At 43.2% G+C, this 21,135-nt stretch overlaps 1 protein-coding gene across 1 annotated transcript in view; it reads right to left on the bottom strand.

Annotated features, from left to right (window-relative positions):
- Window positions 1–7,102: 7,102 nt before the first annotated feature.
- Window positions 7,103–21,135, bottom strand: part of dctd (dCMP deaminase) — a 35,784-nt gene continuing 21,751 nt past the window's right edge. The window contains 2 exon segments of the mRNA NM_001304212.1: window positions 7,103–7,746; window positions 13,764–13,860. Coding sequence (NP_001291141.1) covers window positions 7,650–7,746; window positions 13,764–13,860 — 194 coding nt within the window. The 3' untranslated portion in view covers window positions 7,103–7,649.

The following is a 21,135-nucleotide window of genomic DNA, read 5'->3' as shown; positions in this document are numbered from 1 at the left end:
GACGAGCTACTGTAGCTCAAACTGCTGAAAAAGTTAATGCTGCTACAGATAGAAAGGTGTCAGAATACACAGTGCATCGCTGTTTGTTGCATATGGGGCTGTGTAGCTGCAGACCAGTCAAGGTGCCCATGCTGACCCGTCTACTGCCGAAAGTGCCTACATTGGGCACGTAAGCATCAGAACTGGACCACAGAGCAATGGAAGAAGGTGGCCTGGTCTGATGAATCACGCTTTCTTTTACATCACGTGGATGGCCGGGTGCGTGTGTGTCACTTACCTGGAGAACACATGGTAACAGGATGCACTATGGGAAGGAGCCGGCGAAGCCGTCGGAGGCAGTGTGACGCTTTGGACAATGTTCTGCTGGGAAACCTTGGGTCCTGCCATTCATGTGGATGTTACTTTGACACGTACCACCTACCTGAGCATTGTTGCAGACCATGTGCACCCTCTCATGGTAACGGTATTCCCTGATGGCACAGGCCTCTTTCAGCAGGATAATGCACCCTGTCACAAAGCAAAAATGGTCCAGGAATTGTTTGAGGAAAACAACAACAAGTTCAAGGTGTTAATTTAGCCTCTAAATTCCTCAGATCTCAATCCAATCGAGCATCTGTGGGATTTGCTGGGCAAACAAGTCCAATCCATGGAGGCCCAACCTCGCAACTTATAGGATTTAAAGGACCTGCTGCTAACGTCTTGGTGCCAGATACCACAGCACACCTTCAGAGGTCTAGTGGAGTCCATGCCTCAATGGGTCAGAGCTGTTTTGGTGGCAAATATGGGGACCTGCACAATATTAGGCAGGTGGTCATAATGTTATGGCTGATCTGTGTAGTTATCCTATTTAAGGGGACCAAAAGTATTTGGACAATATACAGCTGTCTCTTTTTAGGTTTCTACATTATGGAAACGGTTGCTGGTGTCTGACAATGTTAGATGCAAGTCATGGTCATGATTCAAATATCAGAATAAATTGATCGAAGCCACAGCCAATACATTAGGCACACCAAACTCAACAACTTGGCGGATTAGAATGAGAATAAAAAGGACTGGATAGCTCAGAAATGTCACATGACCTGTACAAAAGTCTCTAAAACCACAATTAGACACCAACCCTTGGAAGAGGAGATTGCAAGGATTCAGAAAGATCTGCAGAGATTCAGTATGGATAAATGGTCTCAGGTCCATACATTTGTACTCTCCCACCTCATCAAACATTAAAAGATAAAACATTTAATCTCATACTCATATTCTGAGTGTTTAATCAAGCTGACAAAAAACAATGCAATTCTTTGGCAATGACTCCTGTTTGGAAAAGCTTGGGACAGATTACGAACTAAAGTACAACCCCAAGCCCCCCGTTGCTGATATGGAAAATAAATTCAAAATCTTCAAAAGTACTTTGAGAAAAAAGGAGACTGATATAAAGTCTACTAACAATTGGTGGATGGATTGGTTCTGTCCAAACAAAGGCTTTGGTAGTAGTCACCAAAAATGGTCAGTCAAGGAAGCTTTTGTTGACTGTTTTCATGTATTTGCCTCAATGGCAACAAAACGTGTATGATTTTCCATCAATGGCTTTTGTAACCCAACTACCAGTTTGTTAAAGGTGGGTGTATAGCTCACTCTTAGCCTTAATGACTCACATAAATCTAATTCATTGCATTTCCTGTTTCCATCTCCACCTTTAAAGTTTCACACATTGTCGACAAACTCCATCTTTAAAAGGATAATTCATCTTAAACCACAAATTAAACCAAGAAATGAAGTCCCCTGTGCTCGATTCCAAATCAAGCCACAAATCACTATGGCTGAATCCCAGTTGAGTTTGTGTCCTTGCCTCCAATGGCCCGAGTTCCAAGTTGAGTCACACATCATATGGCCAAAAGTGGAGTTCCAGTGCTCAAGTAAATGTATTGCAGTCATGAAATGGTTTACATTTTCTACTTTGCCATGGCACCAAATGTTTACATGTAGGCTTCTTACCAGGGTTGTGATTAGTCAGAAGAAACAAATTATTTTATAACTAAAACATTGGTTGGTAGAGGAAATAAAAGGTTATATACCGGGTGTATACCACGAGTAAGACATCGAATAACTTTACTGTTCTAATTGCCTTGGTATTGGTAATCAGTATATACTAGCAAAAAAGCATCTCAGGAGTTAGTGGTATACTGGAAGAACAAGATTTTATTGGTGCTAATATTATTTCTCCTCACCATAGCCCATCCCTCCTACATAAAAAGTACCTACAAGAAAATGTTTTCGACTCCCCGTCGCCAATGGTTAAAATGGCACGTCCAAGGCAGTCATCAACGGTCAGGTCTAAATCCATTCTCGAGTCCTGAAAATTGGGAAGCAAGTCCATGTCGAGTTTTGTCTGGACATAAAATATACATTTTAAATGTGTAATTTATTAATGTAATAAATGATTCATATAGTTCTCATCCTATCAGACTATTGAATAAGGAATGTTAAGCTCTCGTCTCGAGGGTCATGATCCGGTAGTTCCACTTCCCTGCAGACCCCAGTGACACTGCACAGTAAAGCTAAATTGGTCTTGTGAAGCGACAATCATGGAGCTGAATGGAGGTGACAACAGGGCTGTATTCAATGATGTGAAACGTGCTGAACATCGTAGACAGAAACAGATTCGCCAGAGCTGACACAAGTACTTATTTTATCTGACAGAGGACCATTATCAGCTCTGGACCGTGCATTTCTAACTGAACCTTCTGTTACATTACCTTGTAATCTGCATTTTCATGTTTTCCCATTAGAGACAGGACAAGACAAAACACATACATTTGTGTTTATTATTTATAACAAAACGTGAATGAACTATCTCCTGAACTACCTCCAATAAACGTCTGGGAGTATGGATACATCCAGGACTGTATGCACCAAGCTCTACTGATGCCAAGCCATGAAAAACTATGTCTAAGGGGATAGACTGGTGGAAATGACCACTAGTATACTTTTGTTCAACATTTCTTTTTATCCCTACGGTTGACGCGCCTGTCCAAAGTATCCCTGCTAAATCCTATTTAGACCATCTCAGTCAGTCTCTAGGCCTGTCGTGACCTCAAGTCAAATCAGTCATTTCCCTGTTACCGCAGAGCATGTAGCTCAATCAGGGAAGTGAACCATAAAATGGCTGCCGCATGAAGACGTATTGTTTAATTCTAGGTTAATGAAAGACTTGACGGGTGACAATTTCATCATGTTGTGCCATTATAAGAACTGACCTTTAAAAGTCCACAGATTCAACGGGAGGAGAATGTACTGCACAGAAATGTTACTTCGGCGTCTCGCAGAGACCATCGTCTAATTTCACCCTCGACATCTTTCGAGAACGCAGCCGTCTGAAAGAACAAAAGACAACAAGCTACGAGAGTACAAACTTAATTTAAAGGGTTGAACAGACAAAATCTGAGTTTCTTATTAAAATGATGACATCCAAGCCTTCTTCAGTCATACTGAGTTATTATAGATTCCACTCAAATAATCCTCTCCTGGAACTTAGACGATGAACTTCTGCAAAGTATTCAAATTATATCTGCAGGTGCGTAGGTAGACAACAGACACTGCAGCGTCTGGCTAATAAATGGCAAACTGCTACACACTGCTTGTTCTCATGCTTCATTACAGGCTCACACAGCTTCATGTGTCATTTCACCTGTGTAGAAGGTCTGATGTCTTAGTGGGAGACCTTAGTCACGGTACTACAACGACGAGACATCCTCACTTGTGAAGACTGAGGACGTACGGTTCAGACCTTGACTTTACTGTATATCTCTTATAACACCACCATATTTACTGTAAACGTAAAGTTTGCAGTTTTGAAACTGCATTAATCTGTGATATTTTGGACGCAGTAATGGCAGAATACCTCCCAGCAAGGGTTGGGTAGGTAATAGCCTTTAGATGAGGCAGGTTTTTAAATGTAATCCATTACAGTTACAAGTTAACTGTCCACATTTGTAATCAGTAATGTAACTTTTTGATTACTCTAAATCAGTAACGTAATTGAATTACTTTCATATTAAGAGGCATTGGGGAAAAAAAATAGGAATCACCTATAACCAACTGAACACCTTTTGCGGGATCAATCAATGTTAGAGTTTACATAGCTGGCCAAAAACTGAAGGGATGTGTAGGTTACGGTGCCTTTGGAAATGGGTTTCTAAACCATTGCTTTTTACTTCAATATGATTGGCCTACATCTTTACATTACACGCTAAATGTCTGTCAGATATTCAGTCATTCCAATTAATCCAATAAACCTTGATCTTCCAGAATCTGACTTTTTATCTGAACATAAACTAAAATCTAATGATGCTTAAGCCTGTTCTGTCATGTTTTATTCATGTTTTTAATTGCTTCAAAATATTGTTGAAAAATAATTGGCAATTACTCAAAAAGGGTATTGACATTGTTGTATATAAAAATTAAGATATCCGTAGATTTTCTTGCATAAACTAAATCTTGCACAAAGCAATCGTGAACACCCGCATAGAAATACAATTTACCTGCACAAACGTAACCTACGATTATTATGGAACCAGTGATGAATGTTCAAAACGTAAACTGTGATTATAAACCTGCACTCTTAGCTTAAAGTAAATGAAGTCAGCAGCCAATCAATAACCAATGAACACAATTTTCAGAGAAGCAAAGCAAGCAAAATCACATGGCCTACCTGTATGTGAAATACAAATAATCATCCTTTGGCAGAGTGCTTCCCAACACACCTTTTCTCTTCAAATGTCGTGGTAAATTCCATATAATGTTTTATCTTGAAGGCAGCGCCATGTTACAGCTATCTAACAAATAGTTGCCTAATCTATTAAACAATCCCTGTAAAAGGTCTCCCGTGCAACTCGTCCTGGCTGTGTGGCTAGGTGCATGTGACAAATAAACCTTGAACTTGAAAAATATATAACACCAGGTATGCCTATTGCCTATCATTGTTCTGAGAATTATGCATCCAGTAGATAAATAAATAACATTTTATATGACTAATATATGCTAATATTATCAAAGATATACTCTGTTTTTACCAGGCACCCAACCAACCAAAACCAGAGATATTTAAACTAGCTCTTCCAAAGTCACTGAACTGGTTAAGCATGTCCACCTTTGTGCACATGATGATCTCACAAACAAACTGAGGCGCAATTCATATTTTTGCTCAAATAACAATGTTTTTATAACATTAAATAATAAACTCAAACATACAAAGTGTCAATTTATTCACTCTCCTATTATTTTTCAATTGAAGTAATCCAAAAGTAATCATACATTTCAAACGTATCTGTAATCCAATTACAATATTTTTGTTGGTAACGTAATGGGTTACAGTTACTGTTTTTTTGGAATCACCCCAACTCTGCCCACAGCCAAGTGCTGTACCCAGGAGACTTCCACACGTGTTGTTTACGACATGTTGGGACTGGCGCAGAATTCAAAATGAATTACCTTTTAAGTTGTAAGAATGAATTTAAGGAATTGACCTCAGTGTTCTCTAAGTATGAAATTACTTTTTAAAAACAATCTCTGCACTTAGGTTTGAGCAATTTGGCATGTAAAATAATAAAAAAATATATATATTCCAGTCCCACGACTTTCTGTCAACTGAATCTAGTTGTCCACCCCGGGCCTAGAGCTTAAAAGGTACATTGCTGAAAGGCTTCTGCTTGGACTACCCAACCAGACAAGGTACAAAACAAATCTATTGCGGTACCCTTGCGCAGGGCACCTAAACTATTGCAGCTGTAAGATTCTTCGGATAAGAGGGTCTGCTAAATGACTAACCTGTAAGAAAAGAGGGAAGGAGGGAGGAGGAAAACGTGCAAATGAAAAAACAAGACAGGTGAGAGATAAAGGGCCCTAGAAAGTGAGAAAGACAGGAAATGGAAAAAAAAAACTAACAGACAGCCACTGCTCATCGGCGCGCCCACCTGTTCGTCTACGTGGGAGCGACCTCACTTCTCGACATGCTCCTCACTTCTTTTCCCTATCTGTTTCTCCCAGCCGCCGCCGGCTGCTGTGCGATTTCTATACAACCACCGCGGCAATCACTCATGCCATCCGCGCTGGGCAGAAAACCTGAGACGCTCATGCCAAAATCCAATGTGAGCAACTGAGCATGTAGGACAAAAGCTGTTCAGGGAATACTACTAAGGCGATTCTGGCAGCAGTGAGGGGCAGACATTTCAGAAAGAGAATTGCGTGTGGAAGCTTCCGGTAAACAACGTCCCACTCCTACCAAAGCTCCTGAACTCACAGCCGTTTCTCTTCTCTCGTTCTCAGATGGGCTGCCTTGTCTAAAATAGTCTCACATTTTTTATCTCAGGAGCAGAGAGAACCTCAGCGGGTGACACTTATTAAAAAGAATGAAGGACGCTGGGAGTTGCCTGAAAAAGAGTACTGAGGTAGAGAAGAGAAGGTGGGGGTAAAAGAGGAATGAAACGGAAAGGTGTGTTTGGCGTCCCGCGGGGCTCTCAGAACCTGCTCCTGAGATTCACCGAATTTACACCCTTTAGATGAGGCGAATCAATGAGTTTTTCAGTCCTCCCTCTCTTTCTCACTCAATCACTAAGTTGTTTCAATGGGAAGGAAAACACTGAAATGTCAAGCTCTTTTCATTAGCACTTCACAACTTGCATAGCTTTTTTTTTTTTGTCAAGAGACTGCAAAAAAACATTTGAAATTCTAATTCCTATACTAGCATGTAATGTTATGAAGACAGTTTAAGTCTAAAGGCTGGAGAAGCGTAGGCCTTTCTTAACTATTTTATTTTTCTTTTGGTCAGATCCAGCCTCCAGCTCTATTTGCAAACCTGTTTCTTGGCAACGCAGGCTGAACACGTTTCTGGGTAAATTGAAAAAATTTACTTTAGTGTGGGATAATAAATTGGCCGGCGCAATAATGATTAGCAGCTTGTATTACACAGAGACAGAAAGACACACACACACACACCAAGGTATGGACATTACCCTGCAGACATTTTGTCAAGTCAACATATTTTAACTATTGGATTACTGCCATTATTCAGTATGACAGAAAACACTGGACTTGACACAAACACTTGAATGACTTCAAAACATTCTTTGTAGTTTATTTGGTTGATAATACATGAGTGACACACACTATAAAAAAAGATTTGAATCAATATTAAAATAGCAGGTTATATTTAGTATCAGCACCTTTTCATTCATGACCTAGTACAGTAAGAATACATTTGTAACATTTTGCTAAATATTAAGAAAGATGCAAATATACAGTAGCTGGTCTAGAAACTAAAAAACTGTAAGAGTCAGACTAACACATTGGAACAACTGGAAAAGAATCCTGCTAGTTTTAAATGAAAGTACCGTCGTAGTCCGCCTGTATAGAATCTCCTAGCAAAGTGCAGAAAATTAAGTAACCCTGTGACTCAGTTTCCATACACAATTTCACAATAAAAGGAACTTGTGGAACAGTAAAAGACAAAAGCAAAACCTTTCCAAGCTTCCATATTTGGTTTTCAAAAATGACAGTAAAGATAACTTTGACTTTTACTCATTGAAGGTGATTGAAGGAGGTGGAATGATAGGACATCAAAGCACCTCTCCCTCTTTCTCCCTCTCTCTCCTTCTCTCTCAAGGTGAGTGTATTCCCAATGTCCCATTGTGCATCCCAGAGTGGTTAATAGAATTAAAATCGATGACAATCTTGTTTCGTTTGGGCTTGAACTGCCTGAGAGAGAGAGAGAGAGAGAGAGAGAGAGAGAGAGAGAGAGAGAAAGAGAGAGAGAGAAAAGGGAGGGGCCAAGAAAAGAAGACAGAAGTCACTCTTTCTGTGTAGTTAAGACACTTCCAGAATCTTCTCAGTACAGGGACGGTTTCTGGAGTCAGACAGAAAAAAGGGAAAAAGGCAGCAAGGACAAGGATGATGGAAGGGGTGACTTAAAAAGAGATTAATATCACACCCTTCAACCTAATCTCCTCTAGCACCCAGGAAGGAGCTTGGTGGGTTCCAATTACCCACAAGAGGTGGTGTAAGTCTCCTCTAGGAGGTAATGACCAGCACCGTCCGCCTCAACCCAAGCTGAGGTCCCTACTACTAGACCACCGCTCTCTCCTCATTCCTCCCTCCCTCACACCAGCAGGGACTAGACCACCGCTCTCTCCTCATTCCTCCCTCCCTCACACCAGCAGGGACTAGACCACCGCTCTCTCCTCATTCCTCCCTCCCTCACACCAGCAGGGACTAGACCACCGCTCTCTCCTCATTCCTCCCTCCCTCACACCAGCAGGGACTAGACCTCCGCTCTCTCCTCATTCCTCCCTCCCTCACACCAGCAGGGACTAGACCACCGCTCTCTCCTCATCCCTCCCTCCCTCACATCAACACGGACTAGACCACAGCTCTCTCCTCATCCCCAACCCCCACCCTTACACCAGCAGGGACTAGATCATCTCTCTCTTTCCTCATCTCCCTCTTACTACTCTTTACCCCTTTTCTCCTTATGATCCTCTCTTAATTTCTACCCGACATCCCTACCTTTCTCCTGTCTTTCTGTCCCGATGCCTGCACTCCCCGGAAAATCCTGAGGCTGTACATCTAGATGTCAAGAGGCCTGGAGAGAGGGCCCATGGAAAGAGCTGCAGCTCCAGTATCAGTCAAGATTGCTACTACTTCAAGGGTATCATGGAACTGAGTGGTAACTAAAACGTACATTTTCAATTCTCTAAAGTAGCCACCCTTTCCACACTCTTGGCATTCTCTCAACAACCTTGACTTTCAGGTGCTTAAGACTTTTGCAAAGTGCTGTACATAAAATATGCTCCGGCCCCTCCAAACCAAAAACAGCCACCAGCTAAATTAATGCCTTATTTGCTTATTTGCAATTGCCACAATGTTATGCTAGTCTATGTTAGCATAATTTAGAATGATAAGAGTGGCCTACAAACAAAACCAGTGGAGCCAATCCTATAGCATTTTCATTTAAAGGATGTAGCCTACAGTAGCTTTTATGTGGTGTTAAATGCAGGCCAACATTTATTCTGTATAGTCTGTGACACAGTGGCCTGCCACTTAAAACAACCATACAATTACCATAGAGATCTAGCAATGTAGGCTACTCTGCTTATTGACTTATTTAAAGTATGCCATAAAACCTGTCTTTACATTACGGCTTCTAAACTGGAACATAATTGTAAGTACTTTACAGATAAAAACAATAATATGTAAAATAATAATTATATAAGCAAGTTCATTTTTCCCACAAAAAAGGCTATATACACACAGTGCGAGTGTGTGTGTGTGTGTGTGTGTGTATACATACAGACACAAATGAATTTTAAGAAATTCATATAGCTTGCTTCATAGTCAAATAAGTAGGCATTAGGTTTGTAAATGAAAGCCATTGTTTGCTGCCTCCAGCTATTTAGAAATAGCCATGCGGAAAGCTGAATCACTTGACTACCTCTCTCCTTTATACTGATCTTATTAAATGTCATCTACAGTTAGCATTTCTCTCTGGTCTATCAAACGAATTGGCATCGATGAAATGGGAGCTGCAGTCAGAAAGGAAGTTTCCTCTTGTATATGCGTTATGATTGGGTTCATTGCTAGCAAAACTAGACAGCCAGAATAAAACGTTGAGAAGGTTTATTGACTTTTCCCTTGTTAATGTTGCCTAATCTCAAACTAGATAATGCTCTTGCGTATTTTATGTTGCTGTGATCTACTAAGGGAGAGCCTGTCTGTTCAGGACTGGCATGTTTATATTGACATATTAAGTCAGTAAGCTGATCCTCTTCTCCAGAACGACTTACATTGTGGCATTAAAAAGGGATCTGATACTTCTGCTTTGATGCCCCCTAAAACCTCTATAATGTAAATGAATTGGGCAAAATCTGTTTAAATTTGTGGTCTGTGCGGGCAGGCATTACTTCTGAGCAGCTTACAGGAACATTGGTAGCCATATATCAGAATTCACAATTGTATTATTTTTATATTATTTAAAAGTTGACAAATAATTGTTTTGTCATAGGGACAGCTGCTGGTTATTGACTCTGACAGTGATCTTTGCATTGTAGCATTTTCACTTACATTTTCTAGAGACAGTTATGAAAAAGAGTACTTGCTGAAAGAGCAATGGGCAGAATTGAAACCCATTCAAAAGAATAGCCACAAGGCTGCTCCAACTAGTTTTTAATATTTGATTGCTTAATTTGCTTACAGTCAATATCATGCATTAGTAACTGATTTGTTTGAGGAATTGTGCTTCTATTCATCTATGTATTGACTTTTTTCTTCATTTTGTTTTTCTACCTTACGTGCTAGGAGCGTAGGAAATGCACTCTATAAATTAAACATAATTGAAGTGATGATTTGAAATTCTAATTAAAAAGACTGCACAGGGATATTAACACCTTGGCGTGCCCAAACAGAAAGAGAGAGGCACTCTTGTGAGCCAATGAGTCCACCAGAGCAGTACACACTAAAAGCCTGGCTCTGCTTTTAGAATGCCACCTCAATACAGCCATAATGGATTTCCAGGAAGACTAAGACACATTGGGTACACACACAGGCGCACAGGAAACGCGGAGAGTGAATACCTTCACCTGGTTTTAAATCCCAAGACCAAAGGTTCTGTCAGCCCAAAGCAAAACCCCAGTCAACTAGCATTTGACAACTGACTGCACAATTCGCAAAGACAAAAAATTATTATAATACACATATATAAATGTTCCACTGCAACAAATATAAAAATAAACACAGCTGCTCTGGGCAGTTACATTTCTAAGCCCGCACTATTAAAACTGATTTCCATGTAAATACATTGAATTATATTCCTGCAGTAATACACTGATGTATTTCTCTCAAGGTCCCTGGAAACTGCAATTGGGGCATGAGATTCAATAGTTGAATTAGATACAAACGGTCTGACCAAATTCAGAAGAGATAAAACACACAAATAAGAGAAAGAGTTTGAAATAAAGCGAGAATGCAGAGGAGATGTAGGGAGTAGGAAATTTAAATAAAATAGTTATCAACCTGTAGAAGGAAGTACATTTTCAGCCAGAGGACAACCTGAAAAAGTGTATACTGTGCGCGCGTGCGTGTGCATGTCTAAGTACGAGTGCGTGCGTGTAGAACATCCACAAAAGCAGCAGCTAGAGGCGTTAACCTCGCCACCCCCACAGTCAGATGTACAGTGTGAACACATCCTCACGGACTCATGGGAGTGTCAGCGTGCATCTCCAAGAGCACCCCGTTCCCCAGAGTGCACTGCTTTTGACCACACCCATCCGGGTAGAGCCATAAAGTACTGTGCTACATACGGAATAAGGTGGCATTTGGGACGCTCGCTCTCGGTTCCGTCTCTTCTGGCTTACTGTCTCCGACGGTCTCATTTGATCTGACGCGGAGGAGAGTATTAGGACAGTATTTACCCACCTGAGCAGCAATGCTATATATAGTGACTGCGGTGAGCATAAGGCTTAGTAGATGCCTGGATGGGAGATGTCCATGCTTTCTATGATGTGTGTGTGTGTGTGTGTGTGTTTCAAATGAGCAGGATATACTTTGGTAGACAGCTCATTAAAAGTAAAGTAAAGGACATCACAATGGGCATACATTCCAGAAAGGTCTGTTTGTTCCTGTACCTGCAGACAAGGACGTGAGGAAAAATATTCGTTATTTTTATAGGCGGTGTGTACGAGCGGATTGATGCGAGCCGTTTGATGTAAAACGCACGTGTGCGTGCGCGCGCGTCCCATTGCAGTGAAATAACCATTCTAGCGGGAATACAGAGCTAAATAAGTATGCCGAAACGAGGTTTGTGCCCCTCATTACACCCTCGTTAGTATCGGCTTCATCTCACTTGACACTCGTAACTGGAAGACGCCGGATATCCGAAAATCTGTTAATACACTCCAAATGGGAACACAACCAACAGAGTACTTCAGATGGGCGTTGACAGAGTGCATGTTAGCAGGGGTGGACCATCAGTCACTGGGTGAGGTGCGTGTGGTCTGGCGAACCTCCCTTCTAAACATTACAGCAGGAAGTTGAAATGTCCCGCTGTGGTGGCCAATAATGTTGGGGGGGATAAACAAGTTAGGAACGCTATTTCCTTGTCCGTTTGGCAGTTCTTCGTTCTCAGGTTGCATAGTAAACGTACGTCATTAGCCCTGAACAAAGACGGTTGCACGGAAGGATTAAGAGTGTAATCGCTTGGTGTTAGTTTAATAGGCCATTATTTCGTGAAGGCTACACATTTCTTTTATTCTGAAGAGTTATAAGCGTTTGCTGTATGATATAAATGTTGTTATATATTAGCTGTTGTAAATACATCTGAGACAAGTCTCTCAATAGAATATATTGGTTCATATAACTGGTTCATATAATCAGATTACCACACTAGCCTAACCATACAAGAACACCTGTCAAAGCCTCCTCTAAATTAATACACTGCTGTAATAGCCAGGCAGGTATTCGATGGCTTTCCAGTTGAGTAACTTTTCTTTTCTTTTAAACATGAAGGCCTAAAGCTTTCACTTAACTTCAAGGGTCCAGGCTTAGAAAACAGCACAAATCAAATGAAAATCAAATGCCGTCTTACACCCATTTAAAATCTAATTTCCTATTCCAGAAATGAGCCCAATAACAAATTGGTTCATGTTATCAGGCAGGTGTGCTATTCAGGAATTCTACCCTGTAGCCTAATAGCACTTTGGTGGCTGTTGTACACACATGATTCACACAACCGAAGGTGTCGGGTCTAAGATACACCTGGCTCTCATTTGGCCTTATTAACCCCTTATTAGAACTTCAAAAAGATGGGGGAAATTATTTCTCTGCCATGACATGAGTTTCTTTTAACACTTCAGGACTGTCTCACATCAGGCACTATTTTGGGTTTAACATTATGATTTGCCTAAAGGTCACAGGAGTGAAAATGTACATATTCAGTGCAGTGCGGCTCAGAGCATCACTCACCATCCAATAGTGTCATGTCTGCTAACTCAAGAACTTACATAAAAGGGAGATGCATACTGGGAAATTATGTTGAAGGCATGGCTTAGTCAGAGTTACCTTTTCCAGCAAACCAAACTCAAACTTCTAAACGGTGACTATTGGTGAGTAACGAACACAAAATCCTTTTACCAAAATGTATTAAGTGCAACTAGTTAAAAAAAAACCCACCAAGGTTTAGTTTAATGTGCATTTACATACTACCATTTAGAATAAGGTCAAAGATTTTCTTTGGCATGTTTAGCCGTACATTTCAATGTTAAACAAACCATACAAGCTTATAAGAGGCACACTTCAAACCCCATCACTTAACATCGACCTTCGACCTTCCTCCGGTCCGGTCCCTTCCCTACCCCCCACCCCCCACTGACCGCCTGGCTGCAGGGGCCTGATGCAGGGGGGAAGATACTGACCCCGTAGGTGTCCCGGAATGGTTGGTTATTGGGCAGGGTGGAAAACACACACGCATGTATGACCTCAACCCCCACACACACACACACACACACACACACACGTCTGACGCACCTTCTTTCACTCCAAGGGGAGCTCAGCGTGCGGCTCCGTTTTTGTTTGGACCTGCTCTCGCAGACCTGTCAAGCCTCTCCGGCCGGCAGATGTTAATTAAGTCATATCCACACCCCACCCTCCGTCCCCTCAGTCAAGGAGCAACACACGCAGAGAAGGGGGCGGGGGGAGGGGGGAGGGAGACAGCTCAGGAGACTCACTTGTATTCGATCCCTGCCAAGTTAAGCAGACGTCTGGAGGCAGTCATTTCAGTGGTGTCGTGGTACTTGTCTGACAAATAAATCACCTCCTTTATACCTGTGGGGAAGGAGGGGAAGGGGGAGACAGAGAGTCAATTATCTATTGGACAGGCCATGGTGACCGGGGGGAGGGGGGGGGGGGGTACTCGCAGTGAAGCCTGCCGGGGTGTGGGTGGGCTGAGTGTATGGGCACGGTCGATAACCCTCAACAGCAGGCGCAGAGTCCAATAGCAAAAGCTTATGACAAGACAGGAAATCTACCAGCCCCAGCTGCCATCTTTAAAACATGAGGTGACGCCCCTGAACCACTCAGTGTGTGTGTGTGTGTGTGTGTGTGTGTGTGTGTGTGTGTGTGTGTGTGTGTGTATCAGAGAGAATAATGGCGCACGACAGCCCTTCACTCGATCATGGTATTGCTACAATCCCGCTCAGGAGGTCTGCACTCAGGCAAAGAGACACACAAAAACTCGCACACTGAAGGTCACTTCCGACGGGCGTCCGATTTATCTAAAAACCATGTGGATGGACCCCTAGCCCCCGAAGAGGCTGAGGCGGGATTGGGTGTCCCACAGGGCTGCATGTTGGGCCCAGCGGATATCTCCCCCGCTAAGCTTTCAGAGCAGCTGGCTCAATCGAGCTCAGCGTTACCTGGCATGGCGTCCTAGTTGCACCTGCTCCGTATTATCAAACAGTTTAATCTGCGGGAAACTGTGAAAGAGCTGCTGTATTGCCTGTGATCCGCAGAGGAAATCCCATGCAGAGTCAATTGCACGTGCCATACACTGGTGTAGTGTGGTGAATTAATTTTGGGATTTTTATTTTGCAGTATCCTCGTTTTTTGGACAACGGCATGATGTCACAAGGCTGGTTTTATCATAACCCAATGACTGTTCAGTGGGGTACAGGGGCGGGCTTCAGGGGTTAGGCTTGCAGTCTATCAGGTCTGTTTACTGACAAATTGTAAGATTGATTCCCTAACACCCACCGGGTAAACTGGGCCTTTCAAAGCCCAAACAAATAATATAAATAGATGTTCTGTATTTTGGAGTCAAATATATAAAAAATAGGGATTAAACACATCGGAACGACCAAACAGAACAACAATACAAATTACTTTAAAAAATATATATATATATTGCTGGGAATGGAAATGTATGTATGGGCTAGGAATCGATCATATGAATGGATAAAAGCACATCTGGATCTCCGCTCCAAGTCCAATTGTTTGCTCCCGTCAAAGGCCACAGGGTGCACCTTTGCGCAGAAGAACTGTGTAGGCGGGAGATTCTTCATTCACAATTATCTATTGAAAATGCTGTCCCTGATGATACTTCGACATTCATACGGTATCAGTCCTCTGTATATTGGTTCTGGAGCGAGCGTGACCCAAACAGACACACCAACGTCTATGGCGTACGGCCGTCCAGGAAACAAGTCGTGACTCCAAGAAAATAATATGATTCCCTGCCCAACTTTCCTCTACCAAAACAAAAAAAAATGACATATAAATAACCATGAAAAAAAACGAAATCAAAATACATTGAATCCAGCTGGGTTATTGAAGTAATGTCTGGATATGGGTTGGCATATCTCAGTAGACAGGGGATAACACTGCTGTTCCAAATGGATATCCAATAAACAAACCATGAATAAAGACATACATAGTGCACAGTCAATATCGCCTAGAGAGGGCCCTGCAGAAATCGGCATTAGAGCTTGGCTTAACTCTACTGGGGTGGGATGGGAATAATGATTGGTTATGAAGATTGTGGTGCGGACGGTGTGCGTGCGTGCGCGCGTACCTTCAACTGTAGGTCTGCTAATGCTGTCAAGACCACCGTGAGCCACTAAGTAGCACAGAGGGGGAATGGGGGCTGTGGCTTGAAATTATAATGGTTTATTTTGGCAGCCGTGTGTGTTGCTTTAACCATTAAAGTGGGCAACCGGGCATTCCATTTGATGTGCGTTGGATAGTATGCGCGTTTGTTCGTTCTTGTGTGTGTGTGTGTGCTGAAACTGCTATCAAAGAAAGGACTACTTTGATTTTTTATACTATTTAAGAGGACATTTGGGGAAAGTGAAGACCTTTTGGCTGATCCTCACTACACAATACCATTTTGTAGGCTTGTGGTTAAAGGTGCCCTATGCAGTATTTTCCATTTAAAATATCTGATAATAACCCTTACATACCATCAGTTAACATAGAGTGTCAGGACTGACACTATCCCCAATGCCATGGTCACAAGTAAAACGTAGAAGACCGGGATGTTCGTAGGCATGCACTTCCTTGAAGGTTTGTGAGGTGAAGGCAAATGACAAGCTTTGTTTGGGTTCATGTAGCCAACACTGAATGCTCCAGAAACAAAAATATACAGAAGCAAGGCGAGCATAAGACAAACGAGGGTCACTTTTGCATTTAATGGTGAGAACTGAAGTGTGTGAACAGTGATGCAGAGTTGGCTTTCTACTTGACAAGTAGGTTACATCACCTCATTTAGCTAGTTGGCTATATAGTCAAGTAAATCAATGTGTAAGTTACTAGATTGATGATGGAGAAACAATAAAAAATACATTGAAAATCAATTGATGTTCTTGTTTATTCTATTTGAATGATTGCAGATATGTTTTAGGAAGGTTTCTCCAAGTCTTTGGTCGAGACAATAAGTGAATGGGCTAAGTTGTGTCCGAGCAGAAAATCCTTGATTCCATTTCTTGCTGTGTTACAACCTGGTGTTCTCTGCAAAAGATTAAGAAACACTAGCATGCATTTGACCAAACCTAATACATAAGCGACTATTGCTTGGAAGAAGCAATTACTTAGCTTTTTAGCTAGATTTAGCCTTGTGCAAACTGATCAAAATGCTGATAATATTGTTCCAGCTAGTGCTAGCTAGCAAAATTAGGGTTTTATGTTATGTGTTACAACCTGGTGTTCTCTGCAAAATGAGAAGAAAAACTAACATTCATTATGAGTTGTTTGACCAAACCTAATGCATAAGCAAATATTGCTTATTATATTGCTTTTTAGCTAGATTTAGCCTTCTGCAAACTAGTTGGTGTGTATAATATTGTTCCAGCTAGCGCTAGCTAGCACAATTATGGTTTCATGTTCGCTAGATAGCCATCAACGAGTCTCTGAAATATGGCAATGCATCTAACGCAATAGATACAGCGCAGATTATGTTTTGATTGGTTTAGCTGTTTACTTTGTTTATTCTGTGTTCCGTAGTAATGGAAAGGGCCCATCAACTTTAACTCCATTTGAAACAAAAGTCTGAGTTCATTGTTCCAGCATCGATAGTGGGAGGTGACACTGCTTCAAACCGGTCAGTATGCTCATAGTCTGTAATGATGGTGTCAGATCCTAATAGACTAATAGAACTGATATAGAACTCACTGCTAAAAGGTGGCGTTAAGTTGCATAGGGCACCTTTAAGTTTAGTGTTAGAATGAATGTTACAAAAGGCTACAAAAGGTTAGATTTAGGTTAGGCTTACATTCAGGATTAGGGGCAAGGACTTTGAGAACATTGTTTTTTTTTAAAACAGAACTACATATCCGGTCCAGAGCGCGGGCAAGAAAGAGTCTGGTCTGTGGGCTGACATGCAGCAGTTTGGGGCCTCAGCGATTGTGAAGCCGGGGTTCACCGCTGCTCCACTCCAATAAGAAGTACCAGCCCCTTGAGGATCCTATAGATCAGGCCAACCAACAGACAAAACAGCCTGTGGCATTTAGAAGTACTGTGTGTGTGTGTGTGTGTTTCAGTTTGAAAGGGCTGCTCCCAACAGAGAAAAGACTTGTATTCTCCACACTGATTCACAGACTTCAGATAACCTCCGGCACTGGGGGCAGATCATGCACCAAAGAGGGAGCTTTGCAAGTCGCCAAGGAAAGAGCTTTAGTCAAGTGTACGGTAGCATATACACATCAATTAGAAGCAATGGGATGAAATGAAACTGGTTCTCCTGAGACGGGTCTTTCAGAGCCAAGATGGCCGGATGTAATGGGAGTTTAGCTTTACGACCATTGAGATGGGGTTCTAAGTACCGAAGTCGGGTCAAGCCGTAGCGCTCTTGACTCGGGATTATATATCAGCCTCAACGATCGCCCATCCTAGTGATCTTGAGAGAAGCAACCGAAGAAAAACAAAGCCATATGTTTTGTATAAATGCACCAGGGGACAGGTCTATGACTGGGAGATTGGCCAGACATCTAGATATACTATCCCTTCACTGAAGTACGTACACTGTATGTGAAATGCACAATCCAAATTTCAGAAAAGCATTATACTGAAGACATAAAAAGAGAAAAGACTGGCAAAGCACACATTCAAATTTTTTCTATTTCAGTAAAAACATAAATAGGCTCTTATTCATCTCAGCCTGTTGCCAAGACAACAGAGACTTGTTGTAAAGGCAGCTCTTCGGACTGATATCGCTGATACTAAGCAAGCCGTTAACACACTGGAATACCAGTGACCAGTCACGCCAGTGTGGACAACTGGAAAATGGACAACTGGAAAATGGACAATTTGAACCAGAGACAGTTTGAGTAAAACACACAGACATTCTGGAACGTTCCACAACAGTGACTCGTCCACTTTTATGTGGACAGGAGGGCGAGTTTGAATAATTCATGAGGAGGAGGAGGAGAGCGGGAGTAGGGCCAGCCAGCCGTTTGGGACGAGAACAAAACGGCGGAACATTTCATATCGTCCAGCGAGACAGTGGCGGTCGGTGATGGACACGCCGCGAACAGGAGTGCGCGCGCGGAAGCGCATGCGCCTGTGATAGACGTGCTCGGTCCCTCGCCAGCGTCGACCCAAAGTGACAAGATGGCAGAAAAGATGGCAGGCGGGCACTGGGGAGTCAGCCCGTGCCCGCTGCAGAGAACCACTGAGGCGACCCCCGTGAATCCATGTTTTAAACATCCTGTTGACCAGCGAGGACGGAGACAGGGGGAGGGCCGGGCGCTCAGGGTTCGGATTAACCACCAGTGACAGGCAAGGGAAGAACTAGAACATGAGAAGGAAAAAAGAGGGAGCGATGGAGAGAGGGGGACGACAGAGTGCGGGAAAGAGAGGCGGCGAAGGAAAGACAGATAGGGTGAGGTAGACAGCGAGGCTGAGGAGAAGCCGAGGTAAGGGAGAAATAGGCGCCTTGTGGCCACGTGTTTTCCCATAACATAATGGTCCATGGGAAAACAGGAGACACTGTGGAGGAGCATCCCATTAGCAAAACAACAAAAGGGCCTCCAGATAAGCTAATGGGAACGCAATGGGAATGGGGCCTTTGGGAGGAAGGGGTGGGTGGAGCAACTGGAACAGAAAGTGAATTAGCAAGGGAGAGTTTGAGGAGAGATAACCCGCTAGCCAGCAATTAGCGTCAGTGCGTGCGCCAAGTATTGCCGACAAGACGCCGTCCGCTTGTCAACACAATGAACTGAAACTACACCTTCATTTTGCGGACCCTAAATGATTCTCAAACCTGTCTGGGCGGACAGAAGGAGAAACCACCTACTCGGCTGAGGTGAGGAGAGAACAATGAGCCACAACCGACGCAGCCCTCAGGATTAGAGGCAGACATCGTAATGACAACACTAGACAGTAATAGCATTGGATTAGAGGCAGACATCGTAATGACAACACTAGACAGTAATAGCATTGGATTAGAGGCAGACATCGTAATGACAACACTAGACAGTAATAGCATTGGATTAGAGGCAGACATCGTAATGACAACACTAGACAGTAATAGCATTGGATTAGAGGCAGACATCGTAATGACAACACTAGACAGTAATAGCATTGGATTAGAGGCAGACATCGTAATGACAACACTAGACAGTAATAGCATTGGATTAGAGGCAGACATCGTAATGACAACACTAGACAGTAATAGCATTGGATTAGAGGCAGACTTCGTAATGACAACACTAGACAGTAATAGCATTGGAAGACTGAAGCAGTGGCTTAGACCACGAACATGGGGAGATGTGGGGCGGAGTCGGAAGGATTTATATGGCAAATAACAAGGCAATAATGTGCAATTAATTGCCAGCTAACGAAGGGGTGGAGGAGAGAAGGAGTGGGTAGGGGAGCGGTGGAGGAAGAGAGAAAATCTAAGTAATTGGGTGAAAATGAGTACGAACGAAAATGGGAGAACATGAAAAAATAAAAGATGTAATGACTGACTACAAAAGAACCAAAAAGAAGAGATGAAAAGGTGAAAAGAGACCGGAGGGGAACAGGGAGGGAGGTTTTGGGTACCACGACACGACGCCGCAGCTACTAAAAAGCAGCACAACTCCTCCTAACTCCGGCTACAAACAGGTAATCTGAGAGATTTGTTCAAACTTCGATTGAATGGGTGGCCCGCTGGAGGCAGAGAGAAAAGAAGGGAGCGAGAGAGAGCAAGAAAGACTGAGTGAGAGACAGAGCAAAGAAGAGGTAGATCAGATGTGACTTCTTGTTCAGAGTGTATGATAAGACCACAGTGCCCCCTTTAGCCAGAAGAGTACACCTCTCTCTCTCCCCAGCCTCCCTCTCTTTAAGACCCACTGTACTGAGACCAAGAGGGTTCCGTTCAAGACGAGCGCGCAGGCACACGCACGTATCGGAGGGGCCAAGAGGCTAGCATTCAAGGCCTTACAGACGTTACTTAAAAGGACTTGGAGGAGTCCCTCCGGTTCTTCAGGCGGCCGGGCCGCTCCCTTCGCCGGTACGTGACGCACATTCTCAACACTTGCGGATGACCCCTGCGGCCAGAAAGCCACGGACGCGAACCAAGCGGCCCACAGTCCGACCGCACTCAAAGGCTTATTCCCTTGGTTTCAGTGGCTCAAACGCTCTCAATCGGAAAAAATGTCCCACACATTTGCACAAACAGCCAACAAAGTGTGCTGCATATACCGACGGAGAGACAAGGAGGGGCCCAGTGGAATTGACCCGGACCGCTCTCCGTGGGCCTGCACAGGACAGGTGGCGAAGCATGGAGGACGTGGGAGGGGAGGGAGGGAACTAGTAAAGCTCAGAGGGACGGAGAGAGCAGCCACCAAACTTCACTGGTGTGAAGCACGGCGCTCGTTGCCAAGCGTTTGTCGAGTCGGGTTGAGGCAGCGTCGCTAATGAGTTTGGCTTGTTGCCGTTACGCTTCCTTCTCTCCAGAGTGGTACGCTACAAAGCAAGGTCAGATCTACTCTGGGTTTTCTAAAGCCAGCTAGCTTCACATCCCCGGTCGGGCTCCATCTGTACTACGATGCGGTTTACGCTGTCGCTAACTCAGCCTGGCTTAGCAGTGTATGTCGTGGGGTGTGTCTAGTCGAAATCCCAGCT

The sequence above is a fragment of the Esox lucius genome, chromosome 25 (assembly GCF_011004845.1).
Source record: "Esox lucius isolate fEsoLuc1 chromosome 25, fEsoLuc1.pri, whole genome shotgun sequence".
NCBI lineage: Eukaryota > Metazoa > Chordata > Actinopteri > Esociformes > Esocidae > Esox > Esox lucius.
This window is presented reverse-complemented; position numbering and strand designations above follow the sequence as displayed.